Genomic DNA, 24,478 nt, shown 5'->3' with positions numbered 1-24,478 from the left:
CGTCGGTAGGTGCCCAATATGCTACTGGAGATCAGTGGAGAGATAACTCCAGAAAGAATGAAGAGACAGAGCCAAAGGGAAACAACACCCATTTGTGAATGTGACTGGTGATGGAAGCAAGGTCTGATGCTATAAAGAGCAATATTGCATAGGAACCTGGAATGATCATGAATGAAGGCAAATTGGAAGTGGTCAAACAGGAGATGGCAAGAGTGAATGTCAACATTTTAGGAATCATAGGAATCAATGAACTAAAAAATTCTTCTGGACTTTTTATAAAAACTTTCATGTTATCTGTAAATCTTAGACCTTAAAGTGTCATTCATGGTCTAGCAGCAGCAGCAGCATTCTTTTTCAACCTCTTAGAAAAGCAAATTCTCTGGATCCATCCCTCATCAACTGACTGAGAAACTCAGAGGTAGAGCCCAGCTGTCTGTGTTCATCTTGCTCTCCAGAAAACTCTAATACGTAGTGAAGTTTGAGGACCACTGATGTAAATGATAGTTTTTATTTTTTCTTACCCATATTTTCACTTCTCACCTCTATTTTCTTGCAAGATGTGTATGTAACAGTTCACAGTCTGTTATATAGAATGGATTGTATAGAATGGACTTTGAAGAGCCTGAGACAAATTAGTAACTTTCCAGAGAAACACTGGAGAGGGGAATGATGGGAAATGAATACTTTTTTAACCAGGTGAATGGGTAGTGGGGTGTACTTAACCTCAGACTGAGGTTGACTGGGTCAGAGAAATTAAGTATATTAAGATTAATTTTAGCCCTTATTATATAAAAACAGTAACTATTAGAAAATCAGATAGAATTACATTAATACAAGGACAATAACTTCCTTCAACATTGGTAAAAGACAAATGATTCCATTAACCAACAATATATCCCAAAGGCATCCATAAAGCTTTTTATAAGTGTCAGTATGAAAAGGGACTTCCATTGGATCACACTGAAGAAGGAAGGAGTGGTATTATTGCAAAGAGCAGTGGAACTGCATGGTGTAGGTACATCAATAAAGAGCAAGATGGTAGTGACCATGTGGGGCAGGTTACCCCCGTGACTGCAGCAATAAAGGTGAAATTATTAAGAGTGTGTCAGTCTTGGCATACAGCCAGGGGAAGGAAGAAACCTATGGGTTATGGAACGTGGGGCTCCAGTGTATTTGGTTGGAGGAAGCCAGGCAGGCTGATCTCTTACATAAAGGGTATATTCTGAAATCAGCTGTCACTGCAGCCATTTGTACAGTGCAACTGTTATTCTTTGTAGCCTTGCACATTTTGTTAGGGGTGCTTATGTGGGAACATTCTACATGGTTCTAGTTGGTTTCAGAATTTCTCTAGGGAAAAATCATCACCCAGCTCAAATCTCGTGCTCTATTGTTTTAGGGTAGGACCTCAGTGCCATGGGTGGGAGGGGAGTGTGGTGTCTGTCATGTGTGAAAGCTGGAGGATTCAATAGTCTGTGACATGTTAAAAGTTAACCTTTAAGTAACAAACTATTTCTGTCCCTTAAATTCCAAAGTTTGGGATTTCAAAATGATTTTGAATTTTTCATGACACTGCTACATATAACTTGATTTAGAGAGAAGAGCAATTATGTACAACTTTTCTACAGGTTGCCATGTTTCGATTTTGTAATGTTTAGCACTTTTCACTGATCTTTTCTATCAGCCTTCTTTTCTCACTGTACTCAAAATTTTAGTTGAAGACATATGATTATAGAAACTCTCAGAATTTCTTTTATATAACATCAGCTTAGTTCATAAGCAGGGCTTTCCTTACATGGTGTGAAATTGGCTAGGCATATCTCAAATCTCATTATTTTTAAAGCTGTTGGTTCTTAGATAGGGTAGGAAAGTGAGACTGTGGGGTTTAATTAAATACTAAGTCATAAACTAGAATCTCTATTTGAAATATTATCTAAGTATATGACAGGTGATTGAGAATTATTAGATTTGTGAATTACTTAAAATAAATGCTTGAGAGTAAAATTAGTTGAGCTTATGCAAGATATCTCAGCTATCAGAAAGTCTTGTCAGTTTTATTTCTTGTGATCCAAGTAGAATATTTTAAAGGCAAAACCACAATTAGATTTTTGTCATGTGTGTGCTCTGAGTAACAACTACTCTCCCTTTTATTTGTCAGAGTATTTATGGCCATGGAGAATTTTATCTTTTTAATTACAGTATGTGACTAGGTATATATTTGTCCTGTCCTTTTTTTTTCCTTAAATGTTGGCCTTTATATGTCATGTCTTGTCTGCTTGTCTACACAGTCCCTACTTTAGGGCAGAGATAATACATGATACTTTCTTTGTTTCTTTTATTAAAACATTTCAAGCATAGGGAAAAGTTGTTCTTTAGTTGCTAAGTCCTTTCCGACTCTTTGCAACCCGGCTGTAGTCCACCAGGCTCCTCTTGTCCGTGGGATTTCCCAGACAAGAATACTGGAATGAGTTGCCATTTTCTTCTCCAAAGGATCTTCCTAACCCAGGGATTGTACCCACATCTCCTGCATTAGCAGGTGGATTCTTTACAACTAGCCACCAAGGAAGCCCTGCAGGGAAAAGTACAGAGGCCAGTATAACAAACGATCACATAGTGAAAGTTGCTTAGTCATGTCTGACTCTTTGCAACCCCATGGACTATACAGTCCATGGAATTCTCCAGGCCAGAATACTGGAGTGGGTAGCCTTTCCCGTCTTCAGGGGATCTTCCCATCCCAGAGATCGAACCCAGGTCTCCCGCATTGCAGGCGGATTCTTTACCAGGTGAGCCACAGGGAAGCAACTGTGCAATATCTTAATGTTTTACCATTTTTGTTTCAGATGCTTAGCAAAATGTTAGATTCAGGCAGAACTCCTAGTGTATCCCTCCCCAATTGCATTCCTCACCCTTCTTCTCTTGAGGTAACAACTGTGCCAAATTTTCTTATCATTCCTATGAATATTTTTATGCTTTTTCTATGTATGTATATGTGTGTGTCTATATGTCATCTGGTATTACCTTATGTGCTTTTGAAATTTATTTCATAGTATTGTACTTCTTTTAGTTTGCATTTTTACTTAATTTTTAATTGAAGTACAATTGATTCACAATATTGTGTTAGTTCCAAGTGTACAGTACAATGATTCAGTTATACACACAAACAAAGACATATATTCTTTTTCAGATTCTTACCCCTTATTATTATTATAAAATATCAAGTAGAGTTTCCTGTGTTATACAGTAGGACCTTATATTTTATTTATAGTAGTGTCTATATGTTAATCTAGAATTCCTAATGTATCCCTCCTCCCCCCTTTCCCCTTTGATAAGCATAGTTTGTTTTCTGTATCAGTGGGCCTATTTCTGTTTTGTAAATATGTTCATTTGTATAATTTTTTTTTAGGTTCTACACATAAGCAATGTCATAATGTTTGTTTTTCTCTCCCTGGCTTACTTCACTTAGTATGATATCTCTAGGTCCATTCATGTTGCTGCAAATGGCATTATTTCATTCCTTTTTATGACTGAGTAGTATTCCATTATGTATATGTACCACATCTTCTTTATCTATTCATCTGTCAGTGAACATTTAAATTATTTCCATGTCTTGGCTGTTGTAAACAGCACTGCAGTAAACATTGGGGTGCAATGTGTATCTTTTCAAAGTACAGCTCTTTGCAGATATATGGAGTGGGATTTCAGGATCATACAGTGGCTCTATTTTTAGTTTTTAAAGGAACCTCCATATTGCTCTCCATAGAGGCCACACCAGTTTATAGTCCCATCAACAGTTTACTAGGGTTCCCTTTTCTCCATACCCTCTCCAGCATTTATTATTTGTAGACTTTGATGATGGCCATTCTGACCAGTGTGAGGTGATACTTCATTTTAGTTTTGATTTGCATTCCTCTAAGTAGCAGTGTTGCGGAGAAGGCAATGGCACCCCACTCCAGTACTCTTGCCTGGAAAACCCCATGGACGGAGGAGCCTGGTAGGCTGCAGTCCATGGAGTCGGGAAGAGTCAGACACGACTGAGCGACTTCACTTTCACTTTTCACTTTCATGCATTGGAAAAGGAAATGGCAACCCACTCCAGTGTTCTTGCCTGGAGGATCCCAGGGACAGGGGAGCCTGGTGGGCTGCCGTCTATGGGGTCACACAGAGTTGGACACGACTGACGTGACTTAGCAGCAGCAGTAGCAGCAGCAGTTTTGAGCATCTTTTAGTGTGCCTTTGGCCATCCGTATATCTTCTTTAGAGAAATGTCTATTTACATCTTCTGTCAGCTTTCTTACTGTACTTAATCAAAATTTTAGTTGAAGACCTATGATTATAGAAACTCTTAAAATTTCTTTTATATAACATTGGCTTAGTTCGTACACAGGGCTTTCCTTACATGGTGTGAAATTGGCTTTTCATCTTTTGCCCATTTTTTTATTGAATTGTTCATTTTTTTTAATATCAAGTTGTACAAGCTATTTGTATATTTTGGAGATTAATCCCTTGTTAGTCACATCATTTGCAAATATTTTCTTCCATTCTGTAGATTGTCTTTCTGTTTTGTTTATGGTTTCTTTACTGTACAAATGCTTTTGAGTTTAATTAGGTACCATTTGTTTATTTTTGTTTTTATTTCCATTACTCTAAGAGACAGATCCAAAAAGATCCATTTATGTCAAAAGTGTTCTGCTTATGTTTTCTTGTGGGAGTTTTTTTTTTTAATGTAATGCTTTTTAGGTATACCTGCTCTAGTATCTCCTGTTACTAAAACAAAGTAAAACAAAACATTGTCTACTTCCATCCTATATCTCATTCCATCTGTTGTGCTTGGTTGCTCAGTTGAGTCCGAATCTTTGCGATCCTGTGGACTGTAGCCTGCCATTCTCCTCTGTCCATGGGATTTTCCAGGCTACTACCTATTTATATCTTTTGCTAAGTAAGTGTTGTATGTGCTTATTTCCTGTCTTCATTCTCTCTTAAACTCACAATAATGAGCCTTTTTGCCACCATTCCATGTAAACAGTTCTTATCCAGGTGACCAGTGACCTCCCAGTTACCACACCAAGTTGTTGTTCTCCATTTATCACTTAACCTCTCAGCAACATTGGACACATTTGGTTACCTTCTAAATTACTTCCTATAACACTTTCATTTACCTTCTAAATTACTACACCTCTTTGGTTTTCCTCCTCCCTCATGGCCAGTCCTTCTCATGCCTTTTGCTGCATTCTTGCTAGCTTTGTTTAGAAATAAATTGAATGAAAAAGTTTAGGATGAAAAGTGACCATCTCTCTCTGCCACCCTCAAAACCCATATCCCCTTTCACTAATAAAAAATATAAACAGATTTCATTTATGTGTGTATGTTTGTGTAAATCCTATGATGGGAACAGTGCCTCATTTTAAATTACAATTATTTGCTTATTAATGATTCTTATTTTCTGTGCACCTTCTGTTTATATTATTTGCTCATTTTTTCTATAGTGTTTTACTGATTAAGTGTGTAAGTTAAAATCATTACCTGTTTGTCGGGTATTGTGAATTTTTTTCCTACTTTATCAGATTCCATTTGACTTTGTGGCATTTTTGAAGTACAGAGTTCTAATTTTTTGCTATAATCAGCTTTAACAGTTTTTTTCCTTTATGGTTCCTGGCCTCTAGGTGCTGCTTACCTTCTCCACTAAATCATAAATAATTTCACTTTAGTTTTCTTTGGTCCTGCTTCAAAGCTTCCTTTTTTACCTTTAAATCTTTGATCCTTCTGGAATTTATTCAGTGTATGAAATGAAGAGGTGTGCATCCTGTTTATTTTTCTAAGTGACTACTTGATTGTCCCCCAATCATTTAATCATCTCTATTTCTCTTGTTTGAGGACCACCTTCACTATAGAGTAATTCCCTGGTGTATTTGAATTACTCCCAAGTTATTAAAAATGTATTTATTTCTGTTTTATTTTTTAAACCACTTCAGTGTGACACTGATATGGAACTACCCTTGAAAAGAGATCATCATGGACTTTATAGCTGTCAAATCATTTAGCTGTGTATTTCTTTGGGCAGAAAGTGAAACAGTTGAATACTCTCCGACCACTCTTCTTCTAAACTATCCTTCTTTTCACATTTCTCTTAGTTTCCCTCCTACCAATTGTCTCATTTCTTTGCTAGCTTGTCTTCCTCTGTTTCTTGCACAAAAGTGTTCATTGGATTTGCACTTTATTCTGGCATGAGTAAATACTTCCCCATCTCATCCCTTGAGCTGTTACTTAACTGGCTAAATATTCCTGTGTTTTCATTTCTACTTCGAACCTAAATCTAGAACTATATTTCCAATTTTCTATTAGATACTATATGATGTGCTCTGGGTTATTTCAATATGTGTATACAAACCATTGTTGTCCTTGTTTTCAATGTTTTTCTTTCTTTCTATACCCTACCTCACTTGCTATCATCACCATTTCTTCCTGTTACTTAGATTTTATCTTTGATATGTCTCCTTTTCCCTTTAAAATCTGTCAGTAATCTGTCACAGGTCCTAGTTCTTCCTTCCTATTCTCATAGTTTTTGTCTGTGCTTTCATTTCATGCTTTCATTTTGGAAGTAGTTTCTTATCAGTCTCCATATTTCTGGTCGCTCTGTCTCTGGTCCAGCCCCACATTACAGGAAGTGTTAATTTTCTACTACATGTATTTGATCAGACAAACCCCATGTTTAAAAACAGTTGGTTTCATTTATATCCTGTATAAGTTGATCACATGCACTTACTTCCTCTTTCTTCTTAACTCCATTAAAATGAGAGTAAAGAAATGGAAAAATTCAAAAGGACAAAGAGAACAGGAGTGGAAACACTGACAGATGTGAGGTTGGAACTATTTTATTTTATGTTTTTTTTTACTTTTAGCAAAGGAAGTTATAACTCCAGTATCTTCCCCTACATGTTTTGAGAGAAACCAACTCATTCTTCCCATAGAATTCCTAGTATTTCAAGACTTGGAGGTGCCTGGTCTGCAGAAGGCAGGAATGAGTCATGAGATTGAAAACATGGGCTGTTCCTTGAAAGTCTTTAAAATAAGTGGCTAATGTCCCCTGTACCCCATCTCTGCTCCTCTGGAGACCAGAGGGTTATTATCTGGAGAATTTGATGGGAGAGCCCTAGACTCAGAGATCCACCTGCAGCAAGTGGATTGCTTAAAACAATGGGATTACATGAAAATTTGCATACCTCATTTGGGGACGTCTATGTTCTACCCTAGATATAATTGGTAAGATGTTTCATGAGTTATTTTCACATTCCCAGATTCCTAACGGTGATCTAGATATAATAGGTTTTCTCTTGGCACATCCTCTAAGAAATCAAGTAACCTAATAAGCAAAATGAAAAATTTCTCAGCATCTCAAAACCCTAACTGGTTAAACATTTTCAGAAAATGTAAGTCAAAAGTCAGTTGATTTTGAGATGCTTAAAATATTTTATTTTGTTTAGGCTACTCAGTTTCTTTACTTGATTATAAATTTACTTGATTCTTTACAGGATTATAAGCAGAAAAATGTGATTGTGCAAATAAATGTAAATGCTGTGTTTTCATTTGATTTGTTTCTTGTTTAGAGTTTTGAAGACCCAAGAAATAGAGTATAGTTGACCCTTATACAACACAGCAGTTAGGAGCACCAGCCCCCAAGCAGTTGAAAATTCTCTTATTGCTATCTCTGTCTCAAAAAAAAAAAACAAAAACAAAAGAATTGATAAATTGTACACCCATGGATGTGAAGTTGAAACAGTTTGGGTAGAATCAGGACTCAAACCCTAGTTCTTTTGATTCTATATTATGATCTGTAATCAAACACAAACATTTCCCCACACTTAGTTAATTTAAAGATGTATACAATAAAAATGTGCATACTATATTTATTGAAAAAAGTCCACATGTAAGTGGACCTGCATATTTCAAACCTGTGTTGTTCAAGGATCAACTGTACTTTTTTCTCTTCTGCTTTTTTGCTTTTGTCCCTAAATTAAGGGACAGGAAGAAGGCAGGGAACAATTTTCCCCTCTAGCTTCATTATTTTAGGTTTTCACATAGTTTTGTAACAAGCATAATTATATGAACAAACTAAATTGGATACTGTACATTTTTACCTTCCAATGCAATAAATAGATTTTATTAATAAACATTTATGTAAGGTATACACTTTTGCTTCCCAATATAGTTGAAATTAATAGAATGCATTAAATACATTCTTTATTGCCAATGCAAAGCATCCACACTACTAAAAACATATAGTTACTACCACCCCACCTGCTCTTTCCCATAAAAGCAACATTCCTACCTCCATTACCTATTTTATATCTTTAAGTTTTAAAAGTATTTAAAAGCATATCTCTATCCTTACTTTTGAGCAATCACTTGGAAAATTATGGACCCTCCATGTGGTCCCCACAGGCCTCAAGGCCCCCTGGTAACTTGGGATTCAACGCCGTCTCTGAATCTGCTTGTCAAATGTTTGCCTCAGCTCTTTGCTTCTAGCTTCTGTGTCTCACCCAGCTTCACACAGACTCCCCCAGGTCTTCTGACTGTCGTTTAATCCAGCTTCCTGTTTACATGGTGGTTTTTCCATGGTTAATTGTTGGCTAATGATTTCACATGAAATTAGCTAGTACTCTTTTAATGATTCAGTACTGAATTTTGTAGGTATTTTGACTATTGCAGATTCAGTTTCTTAATTTTCATAAGCTGTAATATGGATACTAGATACATGGATGTGCATTTTGTTTATCACAAACTATGTAGAATATTACAAAGGTAGCATAATGTGAAAATTCGAGTATTGATTTTCATAGTAAATATTGACTTCTTTTCCTCCTGCACAGGTCATTATCCAACTTTTAGAGGTGATGGATCATCTGCATAGAGGGGAATCAATTGCTGCAATACTCCGTAACCGGTATATTTATGGAAGCAGTTTACCTTATAAGTTATATAATGTCTCTTCCATTTATTTATTTACCTAATATAAGTCGGTACTCAGTAAATATTTGTTGAATACCTGTTATAAAGTTAAAATATTTGCTATATGAGTAAATAGAAGAATGCCTGAGTGACAAATGGAATGAAGAGAATGTTAATGACTATATTCTGATCTAATGAAAAAATAGAAAATATAACTAGAAATCAAAATTGGTGGACATTGTGAACACCTGGAATTCAGTCAGTGGAGCTATCGATGTGAGTTTTTGGTTTTAAAGCATATCAATGAATAAATAGGGCTTCCCTGGTAGCTCAGCTGGTAAAGAGTTTGCCTGCAATGCAGGAGACCCCAGTTCTATTCCTGGGTTGGGAAGATCCCCTGGAGGAGGGCATGGCAACCCACTCCAGTATTATGGCCTGGAGAATAGAATTCAGTCAGTGGAGCTGTTGATGTGAATTTTTGGTTTTAAAGTATATAAGTGAATAAATACTGGTATCCATTGCTTACAAATAGATGTCTCAACAAAGTATTTTTTTTAAATAGTATTGTCTGTGTTTGAGTGTACATTGCTGTTATCTGAAATTCCAGTTAAAACTTTTTCAGGGACTTATGAGAAATTCAGAGCTTCTTCTGTCAATTTAGGATTTTAAGTCATTTAAAGAAATATGGCCTTTGTTGGTGTGTGGAGAGCTGGAGCTTATCAAATAATTCAAAGTCTTGTATTGAAATACAAATGTAGGATTTTAACTATTTCAAAAATATAATATTTTTGTTACTCAGTTCTAAGGTACTTTAAAAATAGCTTCCCTGGTGGCTCAGAGGGTAAAGCGTCTGCCTGCAACGCGGGAGACCTAGTTTGATCCCTGGGTTGGGAAGATCCCCTGGAGAAGGAAATGGCAACCCACTCCAGTGTTCTTGTCTGGAGAATCCCATGGACGGAGAAGCCTGGTAGTCTACAGTCCATGGGGTTGCAAAGAGTCGGACACGACTAAGCGACTTGACTCACTCGCTCATTCATTAAAAGACTATGGAAGGAGGGGAAAGGTTGAAGTATGAAGGGGACATATATAAAGTCATTGTTATTTGAGAGATACCGTGCTAGGAATTTTGCATAGTATTCCCATCAAAGGAAAATCATATGAAGAGTATACGCTTGTTGGAATGTGGGCAAAGGTCTGTAAGGTAGACTTATTCAGAGATACTGCACACAAGGAAGTCATTGCAGGAATACTGTGTGGCTATATAGAAGAGAAGAGTAGATTGCAGGGGTAGATTTCTAGTGGGGAATTGAGACTGCAGAGTTCATGTGCTGCTGAAGTCAGGGGTCTGTATCACACATTTGGAAGAGGAACTGGTAGGAGGGCAGTATTTCCTAAGCTTAAGTTGATAACTGAGGTAGTTATAGCACAATGGAATTTGTTTCCATTATTATTATCAAGATATAATTACATATAGTAAAATACAGAAACATTTAAATATACCTCTGGATTTATTTTAATACATGCAAACATCCAGGTAACCACAACCGAGGTCAAGATATGAAACAGTTCCAGAGAACTCCCTCGTCCCCTCTCCAGTTCGTGTCTCCTCCCGTCCTACTGACTTGTGTATCTTGGGTTCGTGTTGCTTGTTCTTGAACTTCATGTAAATGTAGTCTAACACTGTGTATTCTTTTGTGTATGGCTTCTGTTGTTCAAAATAACGCTTTTGAAATCCATTATTATTGCAGGTATCAGTAATTCCTTGTTTTTATTGCTTGTAGTAGTCCCTTGTTTAAATATACCACAATTTATCCATTTCTTGTTGAGAGTCATTTAAGTTATACTCATTATCTGGCTATTATGAATTAAGCTGTTGTTGATCTTTTTAGCAAATTTTTTTGTGGACATACATATATACTCATTTCCTTTGGCTATATACCTAGAACTAGAATTGGTGGGTCATATGTGTATATATGTTTATTTAATTTATTTGACATTATTAGAAACTGCCAAACACTTTTAAAGAAGTTATACCAGTTTCTTCTCAGACCAATAAAAAGTGAGAATCTTTACAAACTCTTGGTGTTTACTTTTAGTTATTCTCTTGGGTGTATAGTTGTTTGCCACTATGGTTTTCACTTTGCATTTTCCTCATGTGAAATGATGTGAGTTTGTTTTTGTATGTTTGTTAGGTATTTCTCTGTCTTTTAGAAGTATCCAAATATTTTGCCCATTTAAAAATTGATTTTTTTCTCTTTGAGTTTTTAATTTTTTTTCTTGATATTTAGATAGATGTATTATGACTATTTTCTTCCATTCTGTAGCTTCCATCCCCTTTCTTATTGTGTCTTTTGGTGAGCAGTTTTATTTTTGTTTTATTTTTATGAAGTTCAATTGTCACTTTTTCTTTATGCTCAGTAATTTTTGCATATTTCTAAGAAATCTTTACTGTCCCAAATTTCAGGCTTTTTTCCTAATGTTTTAACCCCTGCATTGTAAGTGCATTCTTGACCAGAAACTTAAATAAATGAACTTATGACATGTTTGTATACACAAATTGTAGAACAGTTTCATATTCTAAATAAAAAAGAAACCAGACACATTTAGGAATGTATGAGAAGTATTAACCCTTTGTGACTAGGAACGTTTTATTCCAGACTGTGAATTCTTTAATACCATGAAAGCTACTCATATGATGCAGTCTGTCAGTAGATTTCCTAAGAAATAAAAGATACAGTAAATGCTGAAGGTGTTTGAAAAAATTCATTGCCCATTTTAAGATTTAGAGTTAGTGAGTGATAGAAAGTTGTACTCTTAACAAGAATAATAATTATCTGTCTGAAACCAACAAACAAGCATCGCACTTAATGATAAATATAAGAGTTGTTCCTTAAGCAGCAACAAAACAAAGATGCCCTCTATCACCATTTTAACGTGTATCTGTAAACTGTGGTCAGTGTCGATAAAGAGGCATAGTTCACAGGAAGGAGGAAACAAAAATGATCAAGTTTTAGAAGATAGGGTCATGTACCTACAAAAGCTAAGACTTAAAAACAACTTCTTTGTTCACAGAATTTTATTTTTTTTATTTTTTTATTTTTTTTAAAATTTTATTTTATTTTTAAACTTTACAATATTGTATTGGTTTTGCCGAACATCGAAATGAATCCTCCACAGGTATACACGTGTTCCCCATCCTGAACCCTCCTCCCTCCTCCCTCCCCGTACCATCCCTCTGGGTCGTCCCAGTGCACCAGCCCCAAGCATCCAGTATCGTGCATTGAACCTGGACTGGCGACTCGTTCTATATATGATATTATACGTACTTCAATGCCATTCTCCCAAATCATCCCACCCTCTCCCTCTCCCACAGAGTCCAAAAGACTGTTCTATACATGAGTGTCTCTTTTGCTGTCTCGTATACAGGGTTATTGTTACCATCTTTCTAAATTCCATATATATGTGTTAGTATACTGTATTGGTGTTTTTCTTTCTAGCTTACTTGACTCTGTATAATAGGCTAAGTTCTAAAATGTAGTTAGATATAAGTTAAAATTACAAAACAATACCTTTTATCTGTATCAGACATAGCCATTTAGAATATATACTGGGGACTTGACTGGTAGCGCAGTGGATAGGAATCTGCCTGACAGTGCAGGGGACACAGATTCAGTCCCTTATCTGGGAAGATCCCACATGCCATGGAGCAGTTGAGCCTGTGCACCACAACTCCTGAGCCTGCACTCTAAAGCCCACGAAGGTGCAAGTACTGAGCTTATGTGCTGCAACTTCTGAAGCCTGTGTGCCCTAGAGTACATGCTCCGCAATATGAGCTGCCACCGCAATGAGAAGCCGGCACACTGCAAGGAAGAGTGGCCTCCACTCACTACGACTAGAGAAAGCCTGGGCAAAGCAATGAAGACTCAGCACAGCCAAACATAGATAGATAAATAAATAGAATATATAAGGGAAAATATTCCATTTACAAAAGCCATAAAATTTAATTGTTCAGTGTTAGTCATTTAGTCATGTCTGACTCTTTGTGACCCCATGGACTATAGCCCACCAGGCTCCTCTGTCTATGGAATTCTCCAGGTAAGACTACTGGAATCGGTTGCCATTTCCTTCTCCGGGGAGTATTCCCGACCCATGGATCAAACCCAGCTTTCCCACATTGCAGGCAGACTCTTTACCAGCTGAGACACTAGGAAAGCCCTTTAGTAATAAACCAATAAAAACTTCTAAGACCTATATGAAGAAACTTTAAAAATTCAACTGAGAGATAAGAAGGAAGTTTTTTTTTTTTTTTTTAATGGAGACACATTGTATGGTCCTTGACTAAAAGACTAAATTTTGGGAAGAGACAAGCTCTTCCCACATTGTTTTATAGATTTAATACAAACTTAATAGGAAATATAAAATGTTGTCAAAGTGACTTTTCATTAAGATAATAAATGTATGGAAGAAATGTATTCCCATTGTTTAATATAATGTCTGGCATGTGTAGCAGTAATTACTGGTCAAAAAATTCTAATGATTTGTTCTGCTTATAATTCAGCAAACATTTATTGTGTAATCGCTAAGTGCTAAACATTTTCATTAGTTATTTTTGGCTGTGCTGGGTCTTCGTTGCTGCACGCGGACTTTCTCTAGTTAAAATGAGAAGTGGCTACTCTCTAGTCATGATGCTTGGGCTTCCCATTGCAGTAATTTGTCTTGTTGTAGAGCAAAGGCTCTAGGGCATGTAGGCTCAGTAGTTGCAACACACAGGCTTAGTTGCTCCACAGCATGTGGGATCTTCCTGGACCAGGGATTGAACCCATGTACTCTGCACTGCAAGGCAGACTCTCAACCACTGGGCTACCAGGGGAGCCTCGATGATGACTGTATTAAAAATGATGAATCTTTGTTCTTATTGAACTTATATTTTGATGGAGATTGGGGTGGGGTCAGACAAAAACCAAATATATATTTATATATGAGAAAGTTAATGCAGAAAATGAAACAAAGTAGATAAAGAATTAAGGGTGGAGGTTTGCAGTACCGAATAGCGTTAATCTTTTATTAGTCTTAGATGTTTTTAGTCTTGCAGTCTACCATTCATCATCTGTTTTACCATGTTAAAAGTTTTATTCCAGTGATTCATCTGGTATAGAGAGAGGTCAGCCATGTATGACTTGCTGTGCTGCAAACATCATCTCAGTGTGAGCATCTTTCTCACACTGACAGTACACGTTACGCACTGTCAGGGAGGGCCCACTTTGGTAAGAGTTACCCAGCTGGTGGTGTGTGGTGGTGTGTCCTTTTGGGGTTCCTAGCTGTAGGAAGGATTTCTGCAATGATGTAGAAAGCTCTGACAGTGTTCCAATTTTCTAAAAAGTATTCTTTGGTAAATAAAACAGAGCGTATAATAGTGTCTGGTATTTGCAACACAGGAGAAAGAGTGCCAGACACTGTATAATTGGATTTTCATCCCTTTAACAAATATTATGCACCATTTACTGTGCAAGGTGTTAGGGATATGACAGTGAATGATAATACATGGTTCCCTGTCAGTTAGGTGACTACTGTAGTAGGGAAAATAAGAAATGAGGAGAGTCTGAACAGAGGTGGTGGCAGAGGAAATGATGAAGAGTGGGGAGGAAGTTGTGAAATATTTGGGGTAACTTTAACAGTGCTTGATATTTAACTAGATTCTTCACACTCCAATCCATATGATCTTTTAAAATGGCTTATCTGAGAATGTGGTCCAGACTCCCCTTTCCTGTCTCCAGCTATTGAAATCTACCTGTTCTCCAAGACCCTCATCAAATTGTCTGCCCTGTCTGTCAGCCCTCCCTGATCAATCCAAGCAGATAATCAAAAGAAAGAAAGAAAGTGTAGTCCATAGTTGTGTCCAACTCTTTGTGATCCTACGGATTGTAGCCCGCCAGTCTCCTCTGTCCACGGGATTTTCAGATGATCAGGAGAGTCTCTTTTGTCTGTGAACCATTTTCTCATATTCATTCTCATGATGAATTTTCTCATATTTGGTTCTGCATTGAAGTAATTTGAGCATGTCTTTGCTTACAGCATCATTAAGAGAGCTCTTTCAGAGCGTGACTGCCTGCATCTAATGCATATTTACATCACATTGTATATAATGCAGGGTTTTGTACATAATAGGCATTCATCAAATATTTACAAACATTATAACATGTATCAACAATTATTTGTTGCTTGTGATTTTATTTGCTTAAATTGTTTAGGGTAGTTTTGTTTTCCACAGTCAACTCTTACTAAGAGTTAAGTAATTGGATATTAAACAGTAATCATTAAATTGTAAAATAGACTAATGAAATTTATTACAGATTTCTAAGAATAAGCTCAGACTTTTTAAACTGGCTTAATGTATAATCATTTCTTTTTTTATGTTGAAAATTTACTACAACAAAATATGGCTCATAATTAAGAAAAGTTAATTTTATGTTTTCTTCTCAAAGCTAGCATATAAAAGTATGTGCGTTCTATAGAACCTTAATTGTTTTTAAAACTATGGAAACAGCTATAATCATTTCTTACTATATGATGTCAAGGGAATACAGGGCTTTAAATCTGGTCATTTGATAGTTTAAAATATTGAGCCTTTACCTTTTATCAAGCACTGGTCTCATCTGTAACATTTAAGGATTGGAAACTCCTGACCTTCCTTTAAGTTTTAAAAGTCTGGAATTATATCTTTAAACCTAAGCACATAGTAGGTGATAAATAACGCGTCTTGGATTAACCTTGAAAATGGTCAGTCATTGAAGATATCCTTTTATTACTCTTTTCACAATTCAACTTTTTAAACTTCTATGAAGATAGGATTTTCTGTGCTTTCTAAAGATTAAAAATTTATGAGAATCTAGTTTTACCTTTGCTAAATTGAGTCAATGATTATAATAAGGTTAAATCTTTGGTTGGAAGATGCCTATAAGCATTATAATATGAGGATAATGCACAGATTTCTGAGACCAGTTACATTTTATCCTATGGACTTTTATTTTGGCTCAGAAATTCTGTAGATCTTGGGTTACCTATTATTATTGTTGTAATATATTGCAGTATATGTGTGTTTATCAACATATTTGTTCCTTTCACCGAAGAGTTACATATCTTTATACAAAGGGCATGGAATTGTTAGTAATGTTTGCCTGTTTGATCTTTCTAGAGAATTTTCTAGGCCATAGGAAGTGTCTCTCTTTCTGGGGAGAGGAATTACTACCCTGATTCCTCTATGTCTTGAATATTCCTGTTCATGATTCTATGCGTAGTCTACACATTCTTCCTGGGACATCTCATCTACAGCCATTATTTCAATTCCAAACAGTGTGTGAAGACCTTAATATTTCTATTTAACATTTAAATCTTTTTCATGAGTCCCCCAACTAAAAAGTTCTTTATTCCTCTCTCTACTAGTTGTTCATTTGTTTTGACTTTACAAATAATTCATATTTATTATGGAACACTTAAAATAACAAATTATATACGTGTATGCAGAGAAAATAATCACTAGAAGTAACTCTCTTAAACCCCCTTAATGCATTTTCACTGTGGTTTTTTGGTGTATTTTAAAATGTAACTGAAGTTGTAATTATTGAACATGATATGGTATATGTGCTTAAGAGCAGAAACTTTGAAATCTTCCAAATACAAGTTCATATCAAACTCTACTATTTACTAGCTGTGTGAACTTTGGAAAGTTTCTTAACCTCTCTGAATGTGTCTGAATGTGTTTCCTCATCTATAAAATAAAAGAGTGTCATTGTTTTGGATTGTTCTAAGAATAAAATAAAATTTAGTAAGATAGTCACATTTCCGGTACATGGTAACTTCTCAATAAATGGAAAAACTTACTGTTTTATTATACTTTATATCATGTCTGTATCCTACTGTTTTCCTTAGTTGTATCATGAGCATTTTTACATGTCAATAAAAACTTGTAGTAGCTATAATAGCTGCAAAGTGTAAACTCTTTCATGGTACAAATGATTTCTTAACATTAAATATTTAGGTTGGATTTACTTTGTGGATATTACTTGTTTTAGTGTGTACCATATCATATTTTCTCTCCTAACTTAAATATTTGTTATCTTTTTTCTGTTACTTAATGAATTTATTTTAAACTGTATCAGACTCTCTCTCTACTTTCTCTGATACACATTTTAGTTGTTATTCTGGTTTAGTTTCCTGGTAGTTGGCTAGTATAATTTATTGCTTTCCTCATCTGATCATGTTATCTTATTTGGCTTCCTCTTCCTGCTTTATTGATTCTTGTTCTCCTGAATGTTTTCTTGTTCTCCTAAAAGTGCCAGAAGCTTTCAGCATTGTTTTCTGACTCCTGTATGAAAACATTTCCAGAGTTCTGCTCTTTCTCTGAGCATTTATGATGACATATCTCCTTTTCCTTGTTTTTCAATACATTTTCACTACCCCCATGCTAATTGTTTTTCTATTTGTTTATTCTCAGAGGAAGAAAGATTCCTTGAATGGCCTTTGTAATGGCTGTTCCCTTTGTCTGGAACGTTCTTCCTCATGGTCTTTGTGTGGCTGTTTCTTCTTCTTTTCAGATCTCCACGGAAATATCCACTTAAAGATTTTCTTTGACCACCCACGCTGAAGAGGCCACTTGTTTAGTGTCACACTCACCTAGTTCCATTCTCTGCATGACTCATCACTATCACTATTAGATATTTTCCTTCTTTGTTTATTATCTGTTCCCTTTTGCTAAAATAGTAGCTGTAGGAGGGCAGGGATATTGTCTGTCTTGTTGATTAATTTTATCACCTACCACTGTGTCTTGTACATTTTAGTTGTACAGTAGGTATTAATATTTGCCTAATGAATGAATTAACCATCGCCCCACTATGTGCTCTTGAACCCCTTCCTCAGAGTTTTACCCATGATAGAAATAAATGAAATAAATAGATGCGGGAGGAAAGACAGTTCTTCCTTGAAGGACAATTCCAAATTATATATATGTTATGAGTATGTGTGTTTGTATATATGGAGTTGGTCAGAAAGTTCGTTTGGTGTCCATAAGATGTTACAGAAAAACCCAAACAGACTTTTTGGCCAACTCAATATATATTTCCCCCTCCAGCAGATAGAATTTCATCTGTCTCCCTTCTTGAGTGTAGACTTAATGATTTACTTTCCAAAGAGAGTGGAAAGGAAAACATAGTACCTTTATGGTGAAGAAATCTGGCAAATACTCCCTGTGGTAGACTTAATAGTGGCCCTCCAAAGATGTCTACATGTTAATCCACAGAACCTGGGACTGATTGTATGTGGCAAAAATGGACTTTGCATATATGGTTTAGCTAAGGATCTTGAGATGGGGAAGTTATCCTGGATTATCTAGGGGAGCCCACTGTGATCACAAGGGTCCTCATAAAAGGGATGCAAGTGGATTCAGAGTCAGAAAAAGGAGATGTGATCAAGGAAGGAGAGTTTGGAGCCATGTCTTTTGAAGATGGAGGAAGGTATCATGAGCCATAGAATGCAGGTGCCCTCTAGAAGCTAGAAAAGACAGACGAATTCTCCTCCCTAGCCTCACCAATACCTTGATTTTAGACTTCTGACCTCTGAAACTATAAGAGAGTCAATTTGTGTTGTTTAAAGTTGATGCTGTGAAAGTGCTGCACTCAATATGCCAGCAAATTTGGAAAACTCAGCAGTGGCCACAGGACTGGAAAAGTTCAGTTTTCATTCCAATCCCAAAGAAAGGCAATGCCAAAGAATTCTCAAACTACCGCACAATTGCACTCATCTCACACGCTAGTAAAGTAATGCTCAACATTCTCCAAGCCAGGCTTCAGCAATACGTGAACCATGAACTTCCTGATGTTCAAGCTGGTTTTAGAAAAGGAAGAGGAACCAGAGATCAAATTGCCAACATCCGCTGGATCATGAAAAAATGTAGAGAGTTCCAGAAAAACATCTATTTCTGCTTTATTAACTATGCCAAAGCCTTTGACTGTGTGGATCACAATAAATGGTGGAAAATTCTGAAAGAGATGGGAATACCAGACCACCTGACCTGCCTCTTGAGAAACCTATATGCAGGTCAGGAAGCAACAGTTAGAACTGGACATGGAACAACAGACTGGTTCCAAATAGGAAAAGGAGTTCGTTAAGGCTGTATATTGTCACCCTGCTTATTTAACTTATATGCAGAGTACATCATGAGAAACACTAGGCTGGAAGAAGCACAAGCTGGAATCAAGATTGCCAGGAGAAATATCAATAACCTCAGATATGCAGATAATACCACCCTGATGGCAGAAAGTGAAGAGGAACTAAAAAGACTCTTGATGGAAGTGAAAGAGGAGAGTGAAAACGTTGGCTTAAAGCTCAACATTCAGAAAAATAAGATCATGGCATCTTGTCCCATCACTTCATGGCAAATGTATGGGGAAACAGTAGAAACAGTGGCTGACTTTATTTTTTGGGGCTCCAAAATCACTGCAGATGGTTAGTGAAGCCATGAAATTAAAAGATGCTTACTCCTTGGAAGGAAAGTTATGACCAACCTAGATAGCATATTCAAAAGCAGAGATATTACTTTGCCAACAAAGGTCCGTCTAGTCAAGGCTATGGTTTTTCCAGTGGTCATATATGGATGTGAGAGTTGGACTGTGAAGAAAGCTGAGCACTGAAGAGTTGATGCTTTTGAACTGTGGTGTTGGAGAAGACTCTTGAGGGTCCCTTGGACTGCAAGGATCCAACCGGTCCATTCTAAAGGAGATCAGTCCTGGGTGTTCGTTGGAAGGACTGATGCTAAAGCTGAAACTCCAGTACTTTGGCCACCTCATGTGAAGAGTTGACTCATTGGAAAAGACTCTGATGCTTGGAGGGATTGGGGGCAGGAGGAGAAGGGGACAACAGAGAATGACATGCCTGGATGGCATCACCGACTCGATGGATGTGAGTTTGAGTGAACTCCGGGACTTGGTGATGGGCAGGGAGGCCTGGCATGCTGCAATTCATGGGGTCGCAAAGAATCGGACACGACTGAGTGACTGAACTGAACTGAAAGCTGTTAAGATTGTAGTCATTTGTCACAGCAGTAATAAGAAATGAATGTATCCAGAGTCTGGCACAAAGGCTTCCCAGTATATTCCAACAGTTGTAATTTCTGACTTGGCATGGGCACAAGAGAGGTATCAGGGGCAGCTGTAATGATCCTTCTGTAATGTGAATATGTGTGTTCATATCATCTCCTTGTTTAGATTTCTTTACTGGTTCACAGTGTGGCAAGGCCTGTCATGCAGCTCCCCTGCCTCCCCAGCCTCATCTCCTGCCTATAGCACATATTGCAGCCTCCCTCAACATTGGGAGGTAACACGTTCCCTCGTGTTTTCATCCTTCTTTCTGGTATGCCTTCTCCCTGGTTGTTGGCCTAACCAACTCCTGTTTATCCTTCAAGACCCAGCAAAGGTCTTAACTCCTCTGTAATACCTTCACTAACATGAACTCCATTCCTCTTCCAAAAAGAATGAGGTCTTCTTCTATTATGACTCCCATAGTAGTAACAACTCATTCCAATGGTGGTGGTAGGGTGGGATCTTTAGCTGCAGCATGTGAGATCTAGTTCCCTGATTGAGAGTCGAACCTGGGCCCCCTGCATTGGGAGTGTGGAGTCTTAGCCCCTGGACCACCAGGGAAGTCCCCAGGTCAAGGCATTTCTGCTGTATTTTGAAAGTGCATATGTATTAACTAATAGGTTAAGTGCTATAAATGAATTGGAAACCTGGAAGTTGACAAAAGTAAGCTTTTCTTTAAAAAGTATTCACTTCTCTCCATTTCCCGTCTTTCAGTTTTCCCCCCTTTTCATCTTCCCAACAAATGCAGTTGTGTGGAGAATGTTGAAAGATTATATAAAATTTCCAAAGCCTCCTGAATCACAATTGGGTCATGGGTTATGCGGGACCCATGAAACAGTTCAGAGCCTTACATGATGTGGATGCTTTTTAAAAATATACAGTCAGACAACAAAGTTTTCCTTTATCTTCTGGTCATCGTTGTGTGACATGTTGACTTCCTATCTCCTAATGCTTTTCTATCATTGCTTTAATTTTTAAAATAATTTTATTTATTTCTTTATTTTGGCTGTGCTGGGTCTTCATCGCTGCACTGGCTTTTCTCTAGCTGTGGTGAGTGGGGACTACTCTCTAGTTGCAGTCAGTGTACAGGCTTCTCATTGCAGTGGCTTCTCTAGTTGCAGAGAAGTTGCAGGAGCTCTAGCATGCATCAGAGAAAGCAATGGCACCCCACTCCAGTACTCTTGCCTGGAAAATCCCATGGACGGAGGAGCCTGGTGGGCTGCAGTCCATGGGGTCATTAAGAGTCTGACATGACTGAGCGACTTCACTTTCACTTTCATGCATTGGAGGAGGAAATGGCAACCCACTCCAGTGTTCTTGCCTGGAGAATCCCAGGGACGGTGGAGCCTGGTGGGCTGCCGTCTATGGGGCCGCACAGAGTCGGACACGACTGAAGCGGCTTAGAAGCAGTAGCAGCAGCAGCAGCAGCAGCAGCAGCATGCATGGGCCCAGTAGTTGTGGCTCCCAGGCTCTAGAGCACAGGCTCGGTGCTTGTGGAGCATGGGCTTAGTTGCTCCTTGGCATGTGGGATCTTCCAGATAAAGGGTCAAACCATGTCTCCTGCATTGGCAGACGGAGTCTTTACCACTGAGCCACCAGGGAAGATCCCCCCCGCCCATCCATTGCTTTATTTTAAATTAAAATGAACAGAAAAAGAGTCATACCTTTTCTTTTTCCTGGAAGGAAGCTCTACTCTTGGACTGTGGATTATAGTTTCTGTGCCTGCTTTTGGGTTTTAGCTATAGCAGTTTCAAGCTTTGTGACCCTCAGGCAGCCCTATTTTGGGTCTCCTCTTAGAGTCCAAGGCCTTAATCTGCCATTGAGGGAAAAGGAAATGTGTCCTTCTCCCTTCCTAGATATATTATGAAGTAAATTCTCCTGAATGTGGAGACATTTTCCTTTATCAGCACAGCATGGCATAGATGACACAGATACGAGCTCCCGAAAGCTAGAAAAAAACATTCTCTGATTTTAGCAGTCTGTTTTCCGGGAAACAAAATAACAGAGACAGCAGAGTTAATTTGAATTAAACTTGTTGTTTTTGACAGGAGCTGTGCCTAGATATAGACAGTGTCATTTATTTTTCCTGGCACATTATTGAAAATAGTATTATGTAACTTCGTCTGAACTTGTCTGAGATCAGCCATTGTCCAGAGTTGGCAGGTCCCTCGGGTTTGGCTTAGCTCCCAATTTTGTCTTCTCAAGTTTGGGTGGCTGTCTGAGTCAGTGGGAGGCTACTTAGAACATACTTTTCTCTCTAGGTTCCCTGAGGCAGGGCTAAAACCAATAAGGCCTCTAGGGAGAGAAGAGCTGTTTGATCTCTGGACCCTAGAGTCTGCCTCTTTCTGTTATATTTATCCTTTGACCATGTGACATGTAGGGCAAAGTACATAAATATTAGCTCTTAATCCCATACTCCTATCCTTTCCGTTTAAGGACAGTTCATTTACCTGAGAGACCCTTCTGCTGAAAAGGCAGAATGCAATCTTGAGTTTGGAAAACCCTGTCTTCTAGTCCTGCCTCTACCAACAGTGGCAATTTATTTAGCATGCTACCCATTTCTTTCTTTGTCTTTCTCTCTCTCTCTCTCTCTTTTTTTTTTCCCAAACAGAAATACTTTCTTTCTCCTGTCTTGAAAATTAATGAGATGATATGCTTGAATTACTTTCTTCTCCCTGGAAGGCTGACCCTACAGCAATTCAAGTTGATTTTTGAAAGGAGTTGAGAACAGAGTTAAGACTACTTGTTTTTCTAAGAATAGTTGTGGCTCCACAAAAAAGAGACTGCATTTCTTTAAAGACAGAAAAAGATTGTAGAGATGTTGTTCAACCCTCTTAAATGTAAAAAGGCAAGGAATATGATGTGCAAAGATGAGAGACCTTTTCCAAGTTCACACAGCAAGGGAAAGATCCAGGATATCAATACCCAGGTTTTCTGATGTAAAGTATCATTTTTACCTCAGATACCTACATTTTGCATATTTAAAGCAAAAAAAAAAGTAGTTTCTATAATAAAATGTTTTCTGTAAGATTTTCAGTATTGTTTGGTATATAAATTTTATATTTATAGTTAATTTGGTATGTAGTCTATATGTATAAAATACTTTTGGCTAAATAGTTCAAGTAGTTTCTTTTCTGTGGGATGGATAACTATTAATAAGGGAATTAATACATCAATTATAATAAGGGAATAAGCCTTCATCTAATAATCAGTGGCAAGCAGGGAGGTAGATAAAAATATTACTAGATGGAATCTTAACCCTGTCTGTGTCCTGAACATCACTGAGTGCTATTCTAGCGTATTAGTTGGACATAAGCATATACTTAATGACATATCCACATCCAGGCACAACTCTTGCTGTTAAAAACATTGTTAGTTCAAATTCAGCTCATTCTCCCCCCTCAGTGATTTTGTTTTCTCTAAAACAGATTGCTAAAATCATCAATTTCTTTACAGTTGTCCATAGCCCCACATGGGCTTTCCTGGTGGCTCAGTGGTAAAGAATCTGCAGGAGACATGGGTTCGACCCCTGGGTCAGGAAGATCCCCTGGGGAAGAAAATGGCAACCCCCCTCCAGTATTCTTGCCTGGGAAATCCCATGGACAGAGGAGCCTGGTGGAGTCACAAAAAGTCAGACATGACTTAGTCACTAAACAACTATATAGCCCTAAATATTAGTTTCCTCTTGCTGTATTGAATAACCACAATCTCAGTGCTTAAAACAACACAGATTTATTATCTTGCAATTCTGGAGGTCATGGGACTAAAGTCAAGGTATAGGCAGGACTGCGTTCCTTTTGGAGCCTTTAAGGGAAATTCTGTTTCCTTGCCTTTCTAATCTTCCAGAGGCTGCCTACACGACTTTACTCTCTTCCTCCATCTTCAAAGCCGGCAACAGTGGGTTGAGTTTGTCTCATATCTCATCACTTGGACCTCTTCTGCTTCTTTCTTCTGTTATAAGAATGCTTATGATTACATTGAGCCTACTTGAATAATCCAGTGTAACACCTCCCTCCGCGTTTCCTAGCCCTTAATTTAATCACATCTGCAGTCCATTTTACCATGTCAAGTAACATATTCACAAACTGGGGATTAGGCTGTGTTCTAAGGATTAGGCCATTGTCTTGTTCACCACACTCAGTATCCATGTCTACTGTCAATACCATGCTGTGTTTTGAGAGTGTTAAGATAATGGATCTTTTTCAGTTTTAATAATTATTTTCTAAAACATTTATCACTAATTCTTATTCTAGTACCCTTCATGTACTTTCCTTTCCTTATTAAGATGATTTTTACACATAATAGGTGAAATACATGTATATATATGTATATGAAAATTACAGAAATTTTGAAAAATGCAGAAAAGAAAATAAATCTTACATTATCCCACCTTATCTAAGGTAAACCAG

General features: G+C 37.4%; 1 protein-coding gene across 3 annotated transcripts in view; it reads left to right on the top strand.

Moving 5' to 3' along the window:
* Nucleotides 1-24,478, top strand: part of KLHL13 (kelch like family member 13) — a 197,090-nt gene that overhangs the window by 72,426 nt on the left and 100,186 nt on the right. For 2 of the 3 annotated variants that reach the window (XM_061407946.1, XM_061407947.1), the window contains exon 2: nt 8,862-8,935. The exons of the other annotated variant lie outside the window; for it this stretch is intronic. In XM_061407946.1, coding sequence (XP_061263930.1) covers nt 8,886-8,935 — 50 coding nt within the window. In that variant the 5' untranslated portion in view covers nt 8,862-8,885. The remainder of the gene's footprint in view (nt 1-8,861; nt 8,936-24,478) is intronic. 3 annotated transcript variants of the gene reach the window in all.

This window comes from Bos javanicus, chromosome X (assembly GCF_032452875.1).
Source record: "Bos javanicus breed banteng chromosome X, ARS-OSU_banteng_1.0, whole genome shotgun sequence".
Classification (NCBI taxonomy): domain Eukaryota; kingdom Metazoa; phylum Chordata; class Mammalia; order Artiodactyla; family Bovidae; genus Bos; species Bos javanicus.
This window is presented reverse-complemented; position numbering and strand designations above follow the sequence as displayed.